The sequence below is a fragment of the Aphidius gifuensis genome, unplaced genomic scaffold (genome assembly GCF_014905175.1).
Source record: "Aphidius gifuensis isolate YNYX2018 unplaced genomic scaffold, ASM1490517v1 Contig8, whole genome shotgun sequence".
Lineage (NCBI taxonomy): Eukaryota > Metazoa > Arthropoda > Insecta > Hymenoptera > Braconidae > Aphidius > Aphidius gifuensis.
Window position 1 is genome coordinate 19853 of NW_025220589.1, and position 18197 is coordinate 38049.

At 27.8% G+C, this 18197-nt stretch overlaps 1 protein-coding gene across 1 annotated transcript; it reads right to left on the reverse strand.

The window, feature by feature from the left end:
* Positions 1-12113: 12113 nt before the first annotated feature.
* Positions 12114-15348, reverse strand: LOC122860102. The gene is made up of 2 exons (XM_044163756.1): positions 14717-15348; positions 12114-13996 (listed from the first exon to the last, which is right to left on the reverse strand). Exons 1-2 carry the CDS (start codon positions 15252-15254, stop codon positions 12273-12275), a joined length of 2262 nt encoding a protein of 753 aa, XP_044019691.1. The 5' UTR covers positions 15255-15348; the 3' UTR covers positions 12114-12272.
* Positions 15349-18197: the final 2849 nt, after the last annotated feature.

Here is an 18197-nt window from a genome sequence, read left to right on the forward strand (position 1 = left end):
TGATGGGCCAAAAAGTTCCAGGTACCATCTCCAAATTTGGTCATTACAAAAATGGTTTTGCACACAGGGCACGTTACATTTAACATGTGCGACTACATCATAAAAAAAATATGGATAAATATTGGTCCAAGTAAATTATTAATTAGTTGTTGTTTTATACAAAATTATGTAAATAATAAATTAATAACAATACTCACATTGTCGAGTTCTGACATCTTGATTGTGACTAGCTGTTGATTGTGTTATTTTTCCCAGTTTTTTTTTTTTCAAGATCTTCATTTGTTTTATCACATCAAGTACCCTACTACTATTCTCTTCTGCCCTCTTTTGTTTTTATATTTATTAATATACTATATTTATTCGACCCATGGAATAAAAATAATTTCGAATTGATTTTTGATGATTTTTAAGATCCATAAAAGACCCAGAAGAGCTTTATTATTACCAAAAAGCCAATTTAAATTATTTTATAAAATTTTGTGATAGTTTTTAAGTGGTCAGACGTCTTCTAGACCAGCTCAAGCTCATACAAAATTAAAATAGATACAAGGAAACACCTAAATCATGTATTATAAAGGGGAAAAAATAACAAATTAATTGGTAATTTTTATAATTTTGCTAAGTTATGTAACATGTAACACTACTCAACGTAAACATATTAGCTTTGACTACAATAGTCAAAGCAAAGTCTCTGTAAATATCTGCGCAGGTCAAGTGAAATCAGTGAATGAATAAAATATCTTAATTTGTAAGTCAGTTGCTATATAGCTCTCGCCTGGTACTGGCTAACTGCCCATTGCGAGCAAACCAGCATATTTTATATATGTGCAAGCATATCTGTAAATTATTAATAAATACATTCGTAATAAAGTTATTTTGTCATATAAAATATAAATTGAATCTTCGTTAAAAAATAATAATTTATATTCCTTCACTGTTACTTGAATAAATATTTAAATGTAAAGTATTAAAAATTATCAATATTATATATTTGGTATCGGAATCAACCAGAAGGAACATTGGTGAAGCACGTCGTTGGCCATATTGTCCAACGCATACAAATCAGTGCTTATTTGGATCTTCATATCAAAAAAATATATATTGTCAGTATTTTTATATTAATCATTATCTTAAGATTGTAAAAAATTAAATAAATTTCAATTATATAAACTTAAATTCAAGCGTAAGCTTTCAGTTAATATTTATTTTTATTTACATATGTGTTTATTATTATTTTTAATAGATGAATCCTATCAAATTGCTATTTTACAGCTCCTTCATGTTTAAAAAACTTTGTAAATTAGTCACGAATTTTATTTCTAGTAACTGATAAAAGACTTTCTTCAATATCTTCATGCTGTTCATTTAAAGCAACAGCTTCTTCTCTCCACAATTCAGTACCAAACTCATTATCAATGAAGTTGTCTCTACAATTATTTCCACTATTATTATTATCATTTTGTCCTAAATAATTGTGTAGACAAACAGTGCTTTTCACAATACTTTCGGCAGCCTCACGTTCAGCAATAATGGGTTTGCAAAGGATTCTCCGCTCAATATTTTTTTTTCATGTTGCTAAATTCTTGGGCGACAATTTAGCATTGAATCAACTACTTGGTTTCAATGAAGTTTTAATGCTCATAACTACTGTTGTATTTGTCGTGAAAATAAAAAAGTCTGTCATAGTCAAATTAAAAAAAATAGAGGACAATTATATACAACAGATAATTATTTACAAGATTTAAAAATTCTAAGAAATAGCATTAAAAAAAAATCTGTATTTTACGATGTATTTGATATGATCAATTCACCAACTCTTGATCCTTAACATGATAAAGAAGAAGGACGATTTCGTTATACATATAACAGGAAAAATATGATATGACTTAATAAAAGTTAAAAAACATTTTAATATTGATTATTTAAATAATAGAATTTCTGGATTCAACATCGATAAACCAACTGGAGTTAATGTTTCTCCACCAATTGGTATTTATGTATTTAGAAAAAAATGTATGATACTGTCAGGATCAGAAATGTCGTGGTTGGTAATGAATTTTGGCATTCTGGTCGGTTACTGTGTTCCTGAAAATTATAAAACATGGCAATGCACCTGCTGTACTGGAAAAATTAATTGAAAAACATCATGTGTTATATTGTGAAATATTTTAATGTCATCTGGTGGGAAAACTTCATTTTTGGGTGCATTACCCGAACGCCATGAAACAACATGGACCACTTAGATACATAAGTATCATACGAGGTGAAGCGAAACATCGTATTTTAACAAAAATTGCAGCATCAGTTTTATCATGTTGAAATCCTTCTTATACATTAGTTTTAAAGCATCAATTGAATTGGGCTAGTAGAATTATAAAACAAGAACCTATGGAAGACTAAATAATTTTTAGAGTAGAAACAACAATTGACTTGAACATCATCAACCAGGTGCAATGTATCATCATCAGTACCCCTTGGTAGATATTTGCCATGCATCTTAAATATTAGAAACTTTTGAAAATTTCAAATTTCTTTATTGTACAATTGTTTTTTATTACGTGGTTGACAAATAATAATGCAATAATCCAATTTTGACTGTACATACGCGAAATACAAGGTCTTAATTGATGCCGGATTATTGAAACTTTGAGATATTCTAATCACAAACCCCAGTGCAGACATAGCCGACTCAATTGAACCCTCCAGGTGATCACATTACATTCACCTATGTTAACATCTAGTTTGTTCATTACACACCAGCTGAGGAACTTGTTAATGTTATTTTGAAGGAATTGACAGTCTGTTATTGAGACAATAGGTAAAAATAATTTCACGTCAGCAGCATAAATTAGAGTATGACACGATAAATAAGTTGGAAAGTCGTTTATGTAGATGTTAAAAAAAAGTGGGCCCAGGTTAGAACCTTGGGGCACCCCTGATACCCCATGGTTTACTTGTTGTGTAACAGCTATCTCATCACACATTTCTATCTGTTGGAGCTGTTGCAATTGTTGTTTTTGTTGTTGTTGTTGTTGATGATGTTCCGTTGCTTCATCTGGACGATCTTGAAACGACCGTTGATGAACTTTACCGTAGAATTGGTCACACCTGACTGAGCCAACTGTTTCTTGAGATCGTTTCTTTGTTGTAGTTGATGTGGTGCAAAATTGTTCGAGATGTAAATGCTGTTCATCCAATCCGTTCAACAATCCAATGATTGTTTTTTGCCTCGAGAAATTTTTGTGTGAACAGTTCTTTATTAGTGATATTATTAAACCTGACTTTCGTCATTTTGTGCTTGGTGAGTGTACCAGAAAAAGAATGTATACAGGAAAAGGCAAGGGTTACCTTGCCCAATAAAGGTGTGACATTATTGAGCACGACGCTAACTAATTCATCTACCTTACCTCTATTCATATCCAGACGCTGTTTATCACTAATATTACCATCAGCTTCAGGAATTCCAAATATAACAATGTTCGTCATTCTGTTTATTAATTCAGAGCTATTGTTATTATTTTTATCAGTGCTGTTTATTTTATCATCCAAGATTTTTTGTATCTGTTCAGTTTGAGTATCAGTTTTGGTTTGTAACTGTGTCACAGTGTTATTTAACTGAGTAACAGCCAGTTTTGCATGGTTGACCTCACTTTTGATAAGCTTGAAATTCTCAATAAAGTCTGTAGTTAAATTAGCAACTTGTGCGACAACACCATCAATTTTGTTATTAAGTTTAACAGCTGAATCCGATATTGCTGTATTCATGTCTATGGTCAAAGACTTTGTTAATCCATTAATATTTTTATTTGATCAAGTAAAGATGTTTCAGTTTTTTCAGTTTTTTTAGGTGGTCTACCAATTGGTTTAGATATTTTATTTACATCTACAGTTGTCTTTGTAATGGTTTTACTTGATTTTTTAACTGACTTTCTCATCATTGTTGACAATGTCAACAGACTTATCAAATGACACACTGCGCCTGTGTGGTGATCTAAAGGTAGACATAATGTAACTGTCACTCCGATCAGCAAAAATTAGTTTTTAATACGTTTCTAATACGTATCTTGAAACTTTTGAAAAGGATCTAGAGCGTTTCTTGATTGGTTACAGAAACGTTGAAAATGGACAGTGGTCAATGACAGAAACGTTTCGGATTGATTTTCTAGAACTGTATTTGAACGTTCCGTAAACGTTTCATATACATTCTAATTTCATACATCAATACGAATCAGATGTGTTTAATAAATATATTCAAAACGTTTAGTAAATATTATTCGATACGTTATGAATCCGTGTATACGCAATCATTCAAAAGCGTTTTCCAGATATATATAGCAAATATATTCCTAAAACATTTAATTATGATTTTTACGGAACGATATTAACATTTTTTTAGTATAAAAAAATAAAAAAAAAAAAAAACCATTACAAGTATTACGGTTTTATTTGATTATCACACATTGACAGTTATATCTATATACAACAGAATATTTGAAGAATTCTGAAATTTTTAAAAAAATGAAACGGCGAAAAGGGATTCGATCCAGTGATGAGTAGTTTCTCCGTGTCTGTCTTGTGTTCTATCCGCTTGATCACGACAAGTTTGGTGAAGGCATATCTTAAGAACTGTCTTTAGTTTTGTCGCGAATTATTATTTTTTTTTTTGACATTTCTTTTATTCTATTTTTTTTTATTTGATTTTATGAGCAATTTTTTTCGTATTCTACAACAATTGTGTTAATAAAAATAGTATTAATTTTTTTAAAAAACGAGCTTCTGGTGTAGTACCAAAAAAAAAAAAATCTTGAAAAACTGAAGGTGATGAATTTTTTCGGGAAACGGCCAAATTTTGTAGATAGATTTTGTTAATGATTTGAAAAAGTAAAAATTTTAAGTGTATAGAAATGCTCATATAGAAATCACATACTTATAGTACTAGTTATCGAACAGATTTTATAAGAATGTCTCGAAAATGCATTCACAACGTTTCATATATCTTTTCTTGGTGAACGGTAGATGGCGTATCAAACGATATTCAAACGATGTAGTGTCCTTATTTTAGTTGCCATTTCTCTTTCTTTCTCTCTTATTTTTTACTTACTGTTACTGACAAAACATCTTTTTCAAGGACTTATCATAATCAAAATTTTGTTAATATTTTATCAATTTTCTATTTAATTTTTTATCAGACTCAACAATTTAAATCCTCAATAAATATTTCATCTCGCGACTAAATAATAAGAAAAAAAACCAATTACAATTCCTCATAGTTCACCGGAGTTTGTGGGTATTTGAGTCACTGATGGGCATTGTTCCCACAAATTCAAATCAATTTCTCTCTCGATTTGTCAACGAGTATGGGCAAATTATGAGACGTAATGGTATAATTTTTAATAACGAAATAATAAGACTCACTCCAAGAACGTTCATAGCCGATGGTCCTGGTCGTGCAATGGCTTTGTGTCACAAAGGTCATGCTGGCTATAGTGCTTGTTCTAGGTGTACAATTATAGTGATACCTGCTCCAGGCAAAAGGAAGGTCATTTTTTTTTATAGAAATATTTTTTTGCGAAACGAAAGAGATTACTATAATGAAATCGACCACGAAACCCATAGCGTTGGGCCGCAAAGTGTTTCCTATAGAATTCCGGGATTTCAAGTAGTCTATAATACGGTATTTGATATTATGCACACAGTTTTCCTTGGTGTTTGTAAACAATTTTATGCCGCACTAGTTATCGGAAAATACAATAAAAATCTTCAGCTCAACGAATATAATATGGAATTAATATATGTTCGCTTAACTTTAATCTCCGATTCCGATCCTCGCGAGTTTTCCCGTCACCGGGTAGATATAAAAAATTATTCTCGACGAAAAGCCACCAGTGCCGTCAGCAACTTTTACACACTGGTTCTATATTTCTCCGAAGTATCATTCATCCAGCTATTTATACACATTTTCTTAAGCTTGCAACTGCTTTGAAAATTTTTGTCCGTCCAGCTACAGAAAACGGAATTATTATTGCCGAAAAACTTTAAGTGTTATTTGTAAAGGGTTGCAATGCAATATATGGTCTCAATTTTTATACATACAATTGTCATATTCTCCTTCATTTGAGAGATACTGAGACGCCTAGATCCTAGATTCAATGACAGCATTTAAATATCAAAATAATCAGCAATATATTTGTCACTGTATAGAAAAACCTCATCAATATTTACAACAAATTAGAAATAGGCGTGCAGAAAAATCTGCACTACAACTACCTATTGTTATCAATAATCAATATTATACCCAAGGTAAAAAATGGTATGAAAATAATTTACCTTCTTTTATTCCCGCTAACACGCTTCAATACCTAACACTTAAATGTCCTAAATTTTTAATTAATATTGATGACCGAGATAATACACTTATACTAAATGATAGTTCTCTGTGCATTGTTCAAAATATGATTAATTATAACGGGCAGATTCAACTTCTTCTCAAACGATTTATACCACCGAATGAGTCTTTTTTTAATGTGAGATGGCCATCTATACTATTCGGGGTTTGTAAATGCACGGTACTTTCAGATGTTATGGACCTTGTCAGAGTGAATGAACCCCCACGGAAATATTTTATAAAAATTTTATAAAAATTTTATAAAAGTTGTTTTATAAAATCATTTTATAAAATTTGGGCAAAAAAAATAAAAAAGCTATGTAAAAAATTTATAAAATTTTTATAAATATTTTGCTTTTTTTTTGATAAAATTTTTATAAATATTATAAAAATAATATATATAAAATTTATATAATTTATATAAATATTATAAAAAATATTTATAAATATTTTTTAAAATTTCCGTATAAAAATTAGTGAATAAATATCAAATTTATATAAAATTTTTACAAAGTTTATGTAAAAATTTTATGAAAAATTATATAAATAATAAAAAGTATATTTGAAATTTTTTTGAATATATATATATATATATATATATATTTATAGCAACTTTATACCTAAAATGAATATGATATATTACAATTAATATAAAAATCAATAAAATCATTATATATTAATATAAATTTTTTTATTTGAATATATTATAATCAATGCACTGAATATTACAAAAAATTTATTTTTCCTGCTGGTTCAGTATTGTCTTCAGTCTATAAAATAAAAAATAAAAAATTTAGAGAGTTGACGTTAATAAAAAATAACAACTTCAATATTATCATTAAAAGTTTACCTTTGAATCTCTTTGTTTTCTGAATTGTGATAATCTTGTATTTATATAAGATCCAAACTGTGCATAATTGAAAGATTTTTCAAATCGTTGTCTAACATTTTCAAAAAAAGGTAAGTATTATTATTATTATTATTATTATTATTATTATTATTTTTTTACCTGTTATAACATGAAGGGTGGTCTCGTTCAACTTAAATTTTTCTTTGTTACTTTTGTTTTGATGAGCCTCCATCGTAATTGCTTTCTAATAAAACTTTTTTCTTCAAATGAAGCTCTTACAAGGGCCCACCCCATAGCTGTGAAAGTTAATTTTGATTTCGCATCCTTCCACTGATCATAAGAAATTTCGATTTTTATTTCTTACCTGCCGTCAGAATTTTTATTTGTGACTGAAAAAAATTACAATAAAAAAAAAAAAATCAAATTAAATGATAATTCAAATAAAATATGATTAATTACTTTTTTATTAGAAGATTTTGTCGCTTTTTCAAAACAATCAACTGATTCTTCTGTAGTCTCTGAATGTTTTGGTTTTGAAGATTCATTTTTATTAAAATGAATAATATCAGCTGCAACTAAAATAATAGGTTAAAAAAAATAAGTATTATTATTAGAATATATAAATAAAGATAAAAAAATAAATACAAAATAGAATTATAGTTACAGGCTTTCAAATCAGCTTTAGTCACATATTCATTTTTTTCTTTTCCATCAGTAAGTGTTGGCCCTGTTAGAAGTTCGACATTTAAGATTTCTGATGATTCGTTTTTATCATCAAGTTCAGTTTCACTTATCTATGAAATAATAACAATAAAAGTTTTAAAGAGAATGAAAACAAAATAATAAAATTATCATGCATAAAATAAAATTATTCAATTAATATTGACAAATTAAATAGAATTAGAATAATAAATTAAACTAGACTTATAAATTAAAAACAAAAATATGAATGAATGAATTTGATAAAAAAGAAATTTATAGAATATTACGTAATGGATTATCAACTTGTCAAAACAATCAATAATAAACGTTAATTTGAATATTAAAAAAATACAATTAAAAGTCAAAAATTAAAATATAAATCTAGTTGTTTACATAATAAAAATAAATGATTATTTTTCTTTTTGTACCATATGAATCCAACAAAAAAAAAAAAAAAGTTGTGTATAAATATATAGAAAAAAAAAAAATATTGTAAATATTTAATTTCCTCAGTGGCACACAATGATTTATCAACTGCATTAGGAAAATAAAAATACTTTTTTGGAAATTAAATAAATATTTTTTTAAATTAGTAGTTTTGTTTTAAATAAATATTTTGAAGAATTAAACTCTTGTGATTATATGTTATTATTAATAATAACTTATTAACAAAATGAATTTATCCAATTGTTGTGATAAGAAAAAAAGTTGATATATTGGAATGAATAAAATAATTTAATTATAAAGAAAACATTTATAATTGAAATAATCATCAACTGTTGTTACAGCTAATAGTGCATATGGTAATGATGGTGATGTATAAAGTGCAACTTCAAGTAGTGATTTTTTATCATGTGTCAAACTCAAATTATTTCTAAACATTTCAAATCTCTCAACTAATATAACATTGCTAATTTTATACTTTCATTAATTCTACTATTGATTAATGTTCAATAAATAAAATAATTATATAAATTATGTATTTTAATAATTAATTGTTGAAGTTAAAAATATCAGTTTTATTTTGTAATTATTTAAATGCTATTATCAATTATTTTTATTTTTTGTTTTCAAGTAATTTTTCAAAATAAAATAATATATTCAATAACGAAATCAATTCATTGATAAAATATTTTTCTAATGACATTTTAATATTTTTTTTAATACCATGAGGATAAAGCAAGAAAATAATTAATAAAAAAATTGGTATAGAGAACCAAGATGTCCTGAATTGTTAGGTTAAAAAAATAAATTCATCTTGTTTTTTTTCATGAGAAAAAAATTAAAATTTATCAACCAGCTAACATATTTAATAAATAAAAAAACCCCATACTAATAATGACACTATAAAAAATTGTGGAACATTGACTGAATTTAACATATAAATAATCATCAACTGTTGTTACAGCTAATAGTGCATATGGTAATGATGGTGATGTATAAAGTGCAACTTCAAGTAGTGATTTTTTATCATGTGTCAAACTCAAATTATTTCTAAACATTTCAAATCTCTCAACTAATATAACATTGCTAATTTTATACTTTCATTAATTCTACTATTGATTAATGTTCAATAAATAAAATAATTATATAAATTATGTATTTTAATAATTAATTGTTGAAGTTAAAAATATCAGTTTTATTTTGTAATTATTTAAATGCTATTATCAATTATTTTTATTTTTTGTTTTCAAGTAATTTTTCAAAATAAAATAATATATTCAATAACGAAATCAATTCATTGATAAAATATTTTTCTAATGACATTTTAATATTTTTTTTAATACCATGAGGATAAAGCAAGAAGAAAATAATTAATAAAAAAATTGGTATAGAGAACCAAGATGTCCTGAATTGTTAGGTTAAAAAAATAAATTCATCTTGTTTTTTTTCATGAGAAAAAAATTAAAATTTATCAACCAGCTAACATATTTAATAAATAAAAAAACCCCATACTAATAATGACACTATAAAAAATTGTGGAACATTGACTGAATTTAACATATAAATAATCATCAACTGTTGTTACAGCTAATAGTGCATATGGTAATGATGGTGATGTATAAAGTGCAACTGTAGTGATTTTTATCATGTGTCAAACTCAAATTATTTCTAAACATTTCAAATCTCTCAACTAATATAACATTGCTAATTTTATACTTTCATTAATTCTACTATTGATTAATGTTCAATAAATAAAATAATTATATAAATTATGTATTTTAATAATTAATTGTTGAAGAAATATCAGTTTTATTTTTGTAATTATTTAAATGCTATTAATAATTATTTTCATTTTTGTTTTCAAGTAATTTTTCAAAAATAAAATAATCTATTCAATAACGAAATCAATTCATTGATAAAATATTTTTCTAATGACATTTTAATATTTTTTTAATACTCATGAGGATAAAGCAAGAAGAAAATAATTAATAAAAAAATTGGTATAGAGAACCAAGATGTCCTGAATTGTTAGGTTAAAAAAATAAATTCATCTTGTTTTTTTTCATGAGAAAAAAATTAAAATTTATCAACCAGCTAACATATTTAATAAATAAAAAAACCCCATACTAATAATGCATTAAATTATAAAAAATTGGAACATTGACTGAATTTAACATATAAATAATCATCAACTGTTGTTACAGCTAATAGTGCATATGGTAATGATGGTGATGTATAAAGTGCAACTTCAAGTAGTGATTTTTTATCATGTGTCAAACCCAAATTATTTCTAAACATTTCAAATCTCTCAACTAATATAACATCGCTAATTTGACACTTTCATTAATTTCAAAACTTATTGTTTTTTCATTATCAATATTTTAATTTTATGTCAAATTTTTATAAATACCTTTTTCTCGATACATTTGCGTTCCTTCTGTTCCTGGCAATGTGCTTAGCCATTGGTAACAAAGCAGTTTGTGTTTTTGCCCGCCTTTACGTCAATGATATTCATCATTTTTCTAATTTTTTAATCGAACCTGAATAAATTATATTATTATTGTTAATTAAAAAAATCGCATTCTTCATTTTCAATTATACATTCATTATGACTTTTCATATACTTGACACTTGTATAACAATGGCTTCAAAGACCTCCCATCCGCCAACAGGTTTTTTCCCAGGTTCATGCCATTCTACTGGGAATGGTTGATCAAGTTCGTATTCATCATTTTCATATAATCATAATTAAAATTTTTAATGTAAGATATTGGGTATCCGACAGTATATCGTCCTTTATCTTCTCCTTGTGTCCATTGGACGATGGCAAACATTTCTTTTTCCATTTTTCTAAATAAAAATAATAAATCATGAAATTATAATACGTTGTTGAAAACATTGATTAATTTATTTATTTAAATTAATAATTAAAATAATGAATTAATTAAACGAAGAAATAAAAAAAATTCAGACATAAAATATTTATAAAAAAAAACTACACAAAGAAAACTTGTTCAGACAAGTTGAGACACTATCATTTTTATGAAGATCACTGTGATTTTTAAAATCATAAAAAATAACAAATTCAATATATATTACCACCTATCTGTTTGTATGTGTATATTGACTAAATAAATTACATTACTGAAATTTATAAACACTATTCATTTGTATAAATCTACAAGTTTATATATATATATTAGGGTGGCCCTTAAAATGGTCAATGATGAATTTTTATGAGTGCACCCCCTAGAATGGTTCCAAATAAATAAAAAAAAATCCTGACAAAATTTCAAAGCCCTATCTTAATATTAACCCGTGCCTCAAGCCACTTACTTTTTCCCATTTAATTAACATGGTGATTTTTCTATATTTCAGTAATAATACTGTGGAGTCGTCTGTAAATATGTGAAAAATAGCATAGTATACCATTTTCTTTATTTTTTTATGTAGAATTTAACTACATTCACCGCTTGTCGAAATTTTTAATATTGGACCTACTATATGGGTTCACCCAAACCAAAAGTCTCTAAATTACATAAAAAAAAAAAACTACAATCCGTCTACACTGGATTCTCCTGTTAACATTTATAATTTGAAAGATAAAAATAATAGGTCATTTTTTTTGAAATATCATATATGATTTAGACTCATTAATAACTTTTTTAAATACAAAATGGCGGTCTGACTTCATTGATGTAATTAATTTAAAAATTTTAAAAAACACTCAACTTTGTAAAAAATTTGATTTTATTATTCTTATTATTAACATTAATATTATTATTATTTTTATTGTTATTAACATTATTATTATCAAAATAAAGGTTGTATTTTTGTCATTTTTCATAGATTTAACCAAATACGGATACATGTTAAGTTATTATTGATGCTTCAAAATTCTATCTCTTTAACTGCTGTTTCTTTATTCGCATTTGGATGTGATTTTCTATATGAAGCAACAAGTTGCAAGATATATTGCTTTTGTTCTTCATCGTGTGTAAATAAATTATTAAAATTTTGAACCAAATTCACTGCTCTCTCTGCACAGTCATTGACGAATCTTAAATTCATGATTATTTTTTTTGCATTTTGGTAATATTCATCAAGATGCCACAAAGTTGGATCGAGCTCCAGAAATCTTGTATTTATTTCATATATCTTGAAAAACTCCAGGGATTCCCGATTAATAAAATAATCCATTTCTTGATTAAGTATCAGTTCAAGATGATCTTTTTTAAAATTTACACGTTTAGAGTTTTTTTCATGCGATTCATCATCTACTTCTAATTTTTGCACCATTTTTTTTTTAACTTCAACTGATACTTGATCGTCAAAAAATGACGTTGCAGCTAATTGGGGATTAAGATACCAAAGATGGTTCAACATCTTTCCCAATGTTGCATCAGATATTTTTTTATCGACTGATTGATATTCGAACAGTACTTTCAAAAATTGAAGGTCATGGTTCGAAGCATGAATAGCAGACGAAGCCATGAACCAAGCCTTCACGTATACTGTTACAATGAAATGACACATTGCAGTTAGTCCTTGTTTTTCAGCAGTTTTCAAATTAATTTGTTCACGAAATAAATACATTTTTAATGCGTAAATAGCTTTTGCCATCCAGCGAGCATGGTGAAATGCACCTGGGTATCTAAATTTCGCTTCAGAAGGTGGAACCTTGCCAATGACTATTCGGGTCAAATTTAATAGTTCTTGATAGTCATCTCTTAAACATCTATTTTTCAACTTATCCTGCACAAACAAATCGATTGCATCGATATGTTCTATAAGCTTATTCTTTAAACTTCCATCTTGTATACCTGTTGTAAACTTCGCATGATCTAAATTATTCCAGCCGTCTCGAAATCGTTTAAATAAAGAAACGTTTGGACTTCCAACTGATGGAATATATACTTCAAAAGCACTTCTTAATACCAGCTCAAAAATATGGTGTCGACAAGGAAAATAGAGTAGTTGCCTTTCTAACAATTGCTCTAGAATAACTGCTGCGCCTTTGTGAATTCCCAAATTAGCAGCAGTAGTATCACAGCATAGAGCTTTTATTTTGTCAGCAAGATTCCAATCAATAAGGACTTCGCATAATGCTTTTGCCTGGGTAGAACCCATGGAATTATCAATTTCAGGTACAGCTAAAAGCTGTTCAGTTCCATTTGCAGTTGCAACTACTGGCAGTCTCTCAAATGATTCATGCTTCTGCAAGTTTGGGAGAAGTTTTCCATCAAAATGCAGGGTCACTGCCTTCAAATCAACTCCGTTGAAAATTCCTTTTATTTTCTCTGCCAGATCTCTACGATGCTTTTCTCTTGTAGAGTGAATTGAATTTCTGTTTATTATCAAATCATTTGGATCGATGTTTAATGCTTGAGTCGTAGCAATGAGCAAATGGACTGCATTCCGATCTGATACTTTACATCTGTCGAGAACTGCTGATAATTTGGGTGTTATCACCAGTACAGTTCCACGAGACTTCTTGGCAACAGAAGGGCCTGCTTCAGTTTCATTACTAGCAGAAAAGTTAGATCCAGCACTTTTATGACTCAATGCGAGAGCAGACAAACCAGAGCTACCTGATTCTAATTCTGTTATTTCGTCTGAAAATCGAATACCACTATTAATATTCTTGAAATATATAAGCAGAGCCGAGAAGTTCGTCTGTTATTTCAGCGTGCCGTAAATACCATGCAACATGGTGAAATATAGTTTAAAAAAAGACGATCTGAACCTCATACACGGAAATAATAGCCTCTCGAAAAATAGCCTTATTTTTTTTGGCTTCTCAAGAAAGGCCTTATTTCTTTGAACTCTCAAAAATGGTCTTATATTTTTGGCTTCTTCTAAATGGCCTTTAAAAATGGTTTTTTCGTGTTTTTGGCCTAAAGAAATTCTCTCATGTTGTTGCATTCTTGAAAAATGTTCTCATAACATTTGCAAAAACATGAGGACATTTTTTAAAAAGCAATAACATGAGATAATTTCTTCAGGCCAAAAACATAAAAAAGGCCATTTTTAAAGGCCATTTTGAAAATTCCAAAAACATAAGGTCATTTTAAGAGGCCAAAATTATAAAGCCATTTTTAAGAGGCGAAAAATATAAAGTCAGTTTCAAAAGGCCATATTTCCATAAACGAGGTTCAGATTGTCTTCTTTTTTAACTTCATTTCACCACGTTGCCATGATATTTACGGCAAGCTGAAATAACAGACGAATTCCCGGCTCTGTATTTAAGTTATTACGGAATAACTAACAAAATGACCGTACTGACAGTCATTTTGTATCTTTTTTTAAGTAATTGTCAAAAAGTTATTCCTTACCTAAGCGTCGCTGCTCTTCCTCTGCTTTTCTTTTTCTCTGCAAATATTTTTCTTGTTTTTCAATTTCACGTGAGCTTTGTTCTACACTATTTGGAGTTTCAATGTTGGCGATATATTTTCTACGATCGTTTCGTTGATCTAACAAAAACTCTTTTTTGACTTCATCAATATTGTGATCAACAAACCCATGTGCAATATCAAAAAGTTTATTCAAATTTGAAGCAAAATCCTGCTCTTTAACAACGTTCGACGGTCGAGATCGATTTTTCTGTAAATTACGCCATTCTTGATACAAATTGTCAAGTTTCTGTACGCATCGATGTTCAACTTGTGTGGGGATACTAGCTTTTTCCCAAAATAGTAAAACCTCTTGTATCACTCGACGTTTACTGTCACATAATTGTAAACTGCCATGGCGTAGGTAAAAAAACAACACTTTGAGGACTTGTAAATTTGTTGGCAGTTGATTTCCAACGATTTGAACGTCTACGTCACCTACTAAATAAATATTCTGACGAAGAACAGGTAATGAATCCATATTGCAAATTCTAAGCTAAACTATATTGATTTGTAAACACAATAATTAAAACTCAATGAGTAATATTTAATTTACTGTCAAAATTCAATATACGCTCGAGTGTGTAATGACGTACAATATTAACAGCTGATTCTTCAACATGCGTAAGACAGTGTTGGATTAATGACATATCTCAGATTAGTTGGGAAATTTTGTGCGTAGTTTACGGTATCATACTTTTGTTTCATATAAAATGTATAATATCCAAAACAATAATTAGTGCATTCGTTCGCCGTCGTGTCGTGATTCTGTCGCAGTGAATGGCGCTTGTGTCGTGCAGTGACATAAATAACTAAGAGAATGGAAATATCAACAGATGATAAGAACAACAATAATAATATTGAAGTTAATAATAATCATAGTGATACTATCAATGTTAATAATAAGAATAATAAAATCAAATTTTTTACAAAGTTGAGTATTTTTTAAAATTTTTAAATTAATTAGATCAATAAAGTCAGACCGCCATTTTGTATTTAAAAGAGTTGTTAATGAGTCTAAATCATATATGATATTTCAAAAAAAATGACCTATTATTTTTATCTTTCAGATTATAAATGTTAACAGGAGAATCCAGTGTAGACGGATTGTAGTTTTTTTTTAATGTAATTTAGAGACTTTTGGTTTGGGTCAACCCATATAGTAGGTCCAATATTAAAAATTTCGACAAGCGGTGAATGCAGTTAAATTCTACATAAAAAAATAAAGAAAATGGTATACTATGCTATTTTTCACATATTTACAGACGACTCCACAGTATTATTACTGAAATATAGAAAAATCACCATGTTAATTAAATGGGAAAAAGTAAGTGACTTGAGGCACGGGTTAATATTAAAATAGGGCTTTGAAATTTTGTCAGGATTTTTTTTTATTTATTTGGAACCATTCTAGGGGGTGCACTCATAAAAATTCATCATTGACCATTTTAAGGGCCACCCTAATGGATATGGAATATAATAAATTTCGTGAAATGTGTAATAATTGTTGGAAAGAAAAATATTGTTTTATGTGTATCGATAAGGATCGTGAATTGAATAATGGAAGGTATAGAAAAAATTTTGACTGCTTTATAAATATAAATGATAAAAAAATTTAATAAAAGAATTAGTCGATACTGTAACTTTGAAGAATCAACATGCCTCTCTCGAAACAATTACTCTCTGATGAAACAAAATTTCTTAGTGAATTGGAAAAAGTTCAAAATGTTATACGCAAAAAACATCAAATGTTAAAATTAGAAAGAGAAAATATATCTGAGGCATCTAATGAATACTTAAAACCAGTTATTTTACTACTTGAGAAATTAGCTGCTAATTTGGAAACAAGGAATAAAGATAAGCAAAATAATATTTCTAATAATGATAACGTTCAAAATCAAATAAAAGTAAATTCAAGTGAAAAAACTAATTATGAAGATGATGCTCCTGAGTTTGATGAATCAAGTAGTGAAGAGGATATATTCCATGAAAGTAATAGTAATGTAGAAGAAATATTTGATTCAACTGAGGAAGCAAGTATTGACCCATTATCTGAAGAATACCTTCAAAAAATTAATACTTTACATTGGGATGCTGATTATGGTATAAAAAAAATAATAGACAAATTAAAAATTGGAAATTCTGATTTAATATTTGAAAGTAATAATAAAATTAATATTGCACACACAACATATGAGATAACTCCTGGATTAATGGAATTATTGATTCTTAAAAAACCAAATAAAACAAAAATAACTCATGATGATGAAAAAAATTATATTAAAATTCTTCTCAATACAAATGCCCATTTAAGGTATCATAGCATTAATAATTATATAAAAAATCCAGCGTCTTCAAAATATATAACATTTATTGAACCATATATTGAGAAGAAGAAAAAAAAAGGGTTTGGATTGCTCCCAACAACAATGTCTCTTCAAAAGAAGAATAAATCAAACGTTAATTATATTTATTGGGACGATGGCAATGAGCTCGTTGATCGATTACGCTTACTCATCGCTTCACAAACAGCTGGCAATGGGAGTCATAATAATGAAATAATGTCAATTATTGAAGAATTAAGAGGCAAATATTATATATTAATATTTAAGGAAAAATAAAATTCTCAGTCGTTGTACAACTATCAAAGAAGATGAGTGAACTTAAAAAGATGTTGTGCGACTGCACCACCAGCAAGGAAAAATTTTAAGAAGAAAAGTTGATATTCGTGACAAAGATGAGACATGGCAAGCGGATCTTATTGATATGATTGAATATTCAAACGTTAATTCGGGATACAAATATATTTTAACAGTGATTGATAATTTTTCAAAATTCAGTTGGGCCGCTGCGCTCAAAACAAAAACTGGAAAGGAAGTATCAGCTGCAATGGAATCAATTTTTAAAAAAGGTCGTGTTTGTAAAAATCTTCATGTTGATGAAGGCACGGAATTTTATAATTCAAACTTTCAATCAATGTTAAAAAAGTATGATGTGCATATGTATTCTACGTTTTCGAAAATTAAGGCAGGAATTGTTGAGAGATTCAATCGAACAATTAAAAACAAATTATTTTTTGAATTTAGCCTTCAAGGCAACTATAAATGGATCAAAATATTATCAAAATTAATTGATCAATATAATAAAACAAAACATCGAACAATCAAAATGGCACCTGTGGAAGTTGTTGGTGAAAATATAAAAATCTTAAAAAATACTGTATTTAAAAAATTTAATTATGAAAATAAAAAAATCAAATTTAAATTAAATGATAGTGTTAGAATAAGCAAATACAAACAATTGTTTGAAAAAAGTTACAAACCTAATTGGACAACTGAAATTTTCACGATTAAAAAAATTAATAAAACATTACCAGTATGTAAAATATCTTGGTTTTGATGCATCACACAATCAATGGATAGAG

What these genes read in the sequence shown, in the direction of transcription:
- LOC122860102 (XM_044163756.1), bottom strand. Translation starts at nt 15,254, where the DNA reads ATGGATTCATTACCTGTTCTTCGTCAGAATATTTATTTAGTAGGTGAC. An exon ending in GGAAGAGCAGCGACGCTTAG is followed by an intron (nt 13,997 to 14,716) that starts GTAAGGAATAAC and finishes TTCGATTTTCAG; the next exon opens with ACGAAATAACAGAATTAGAA.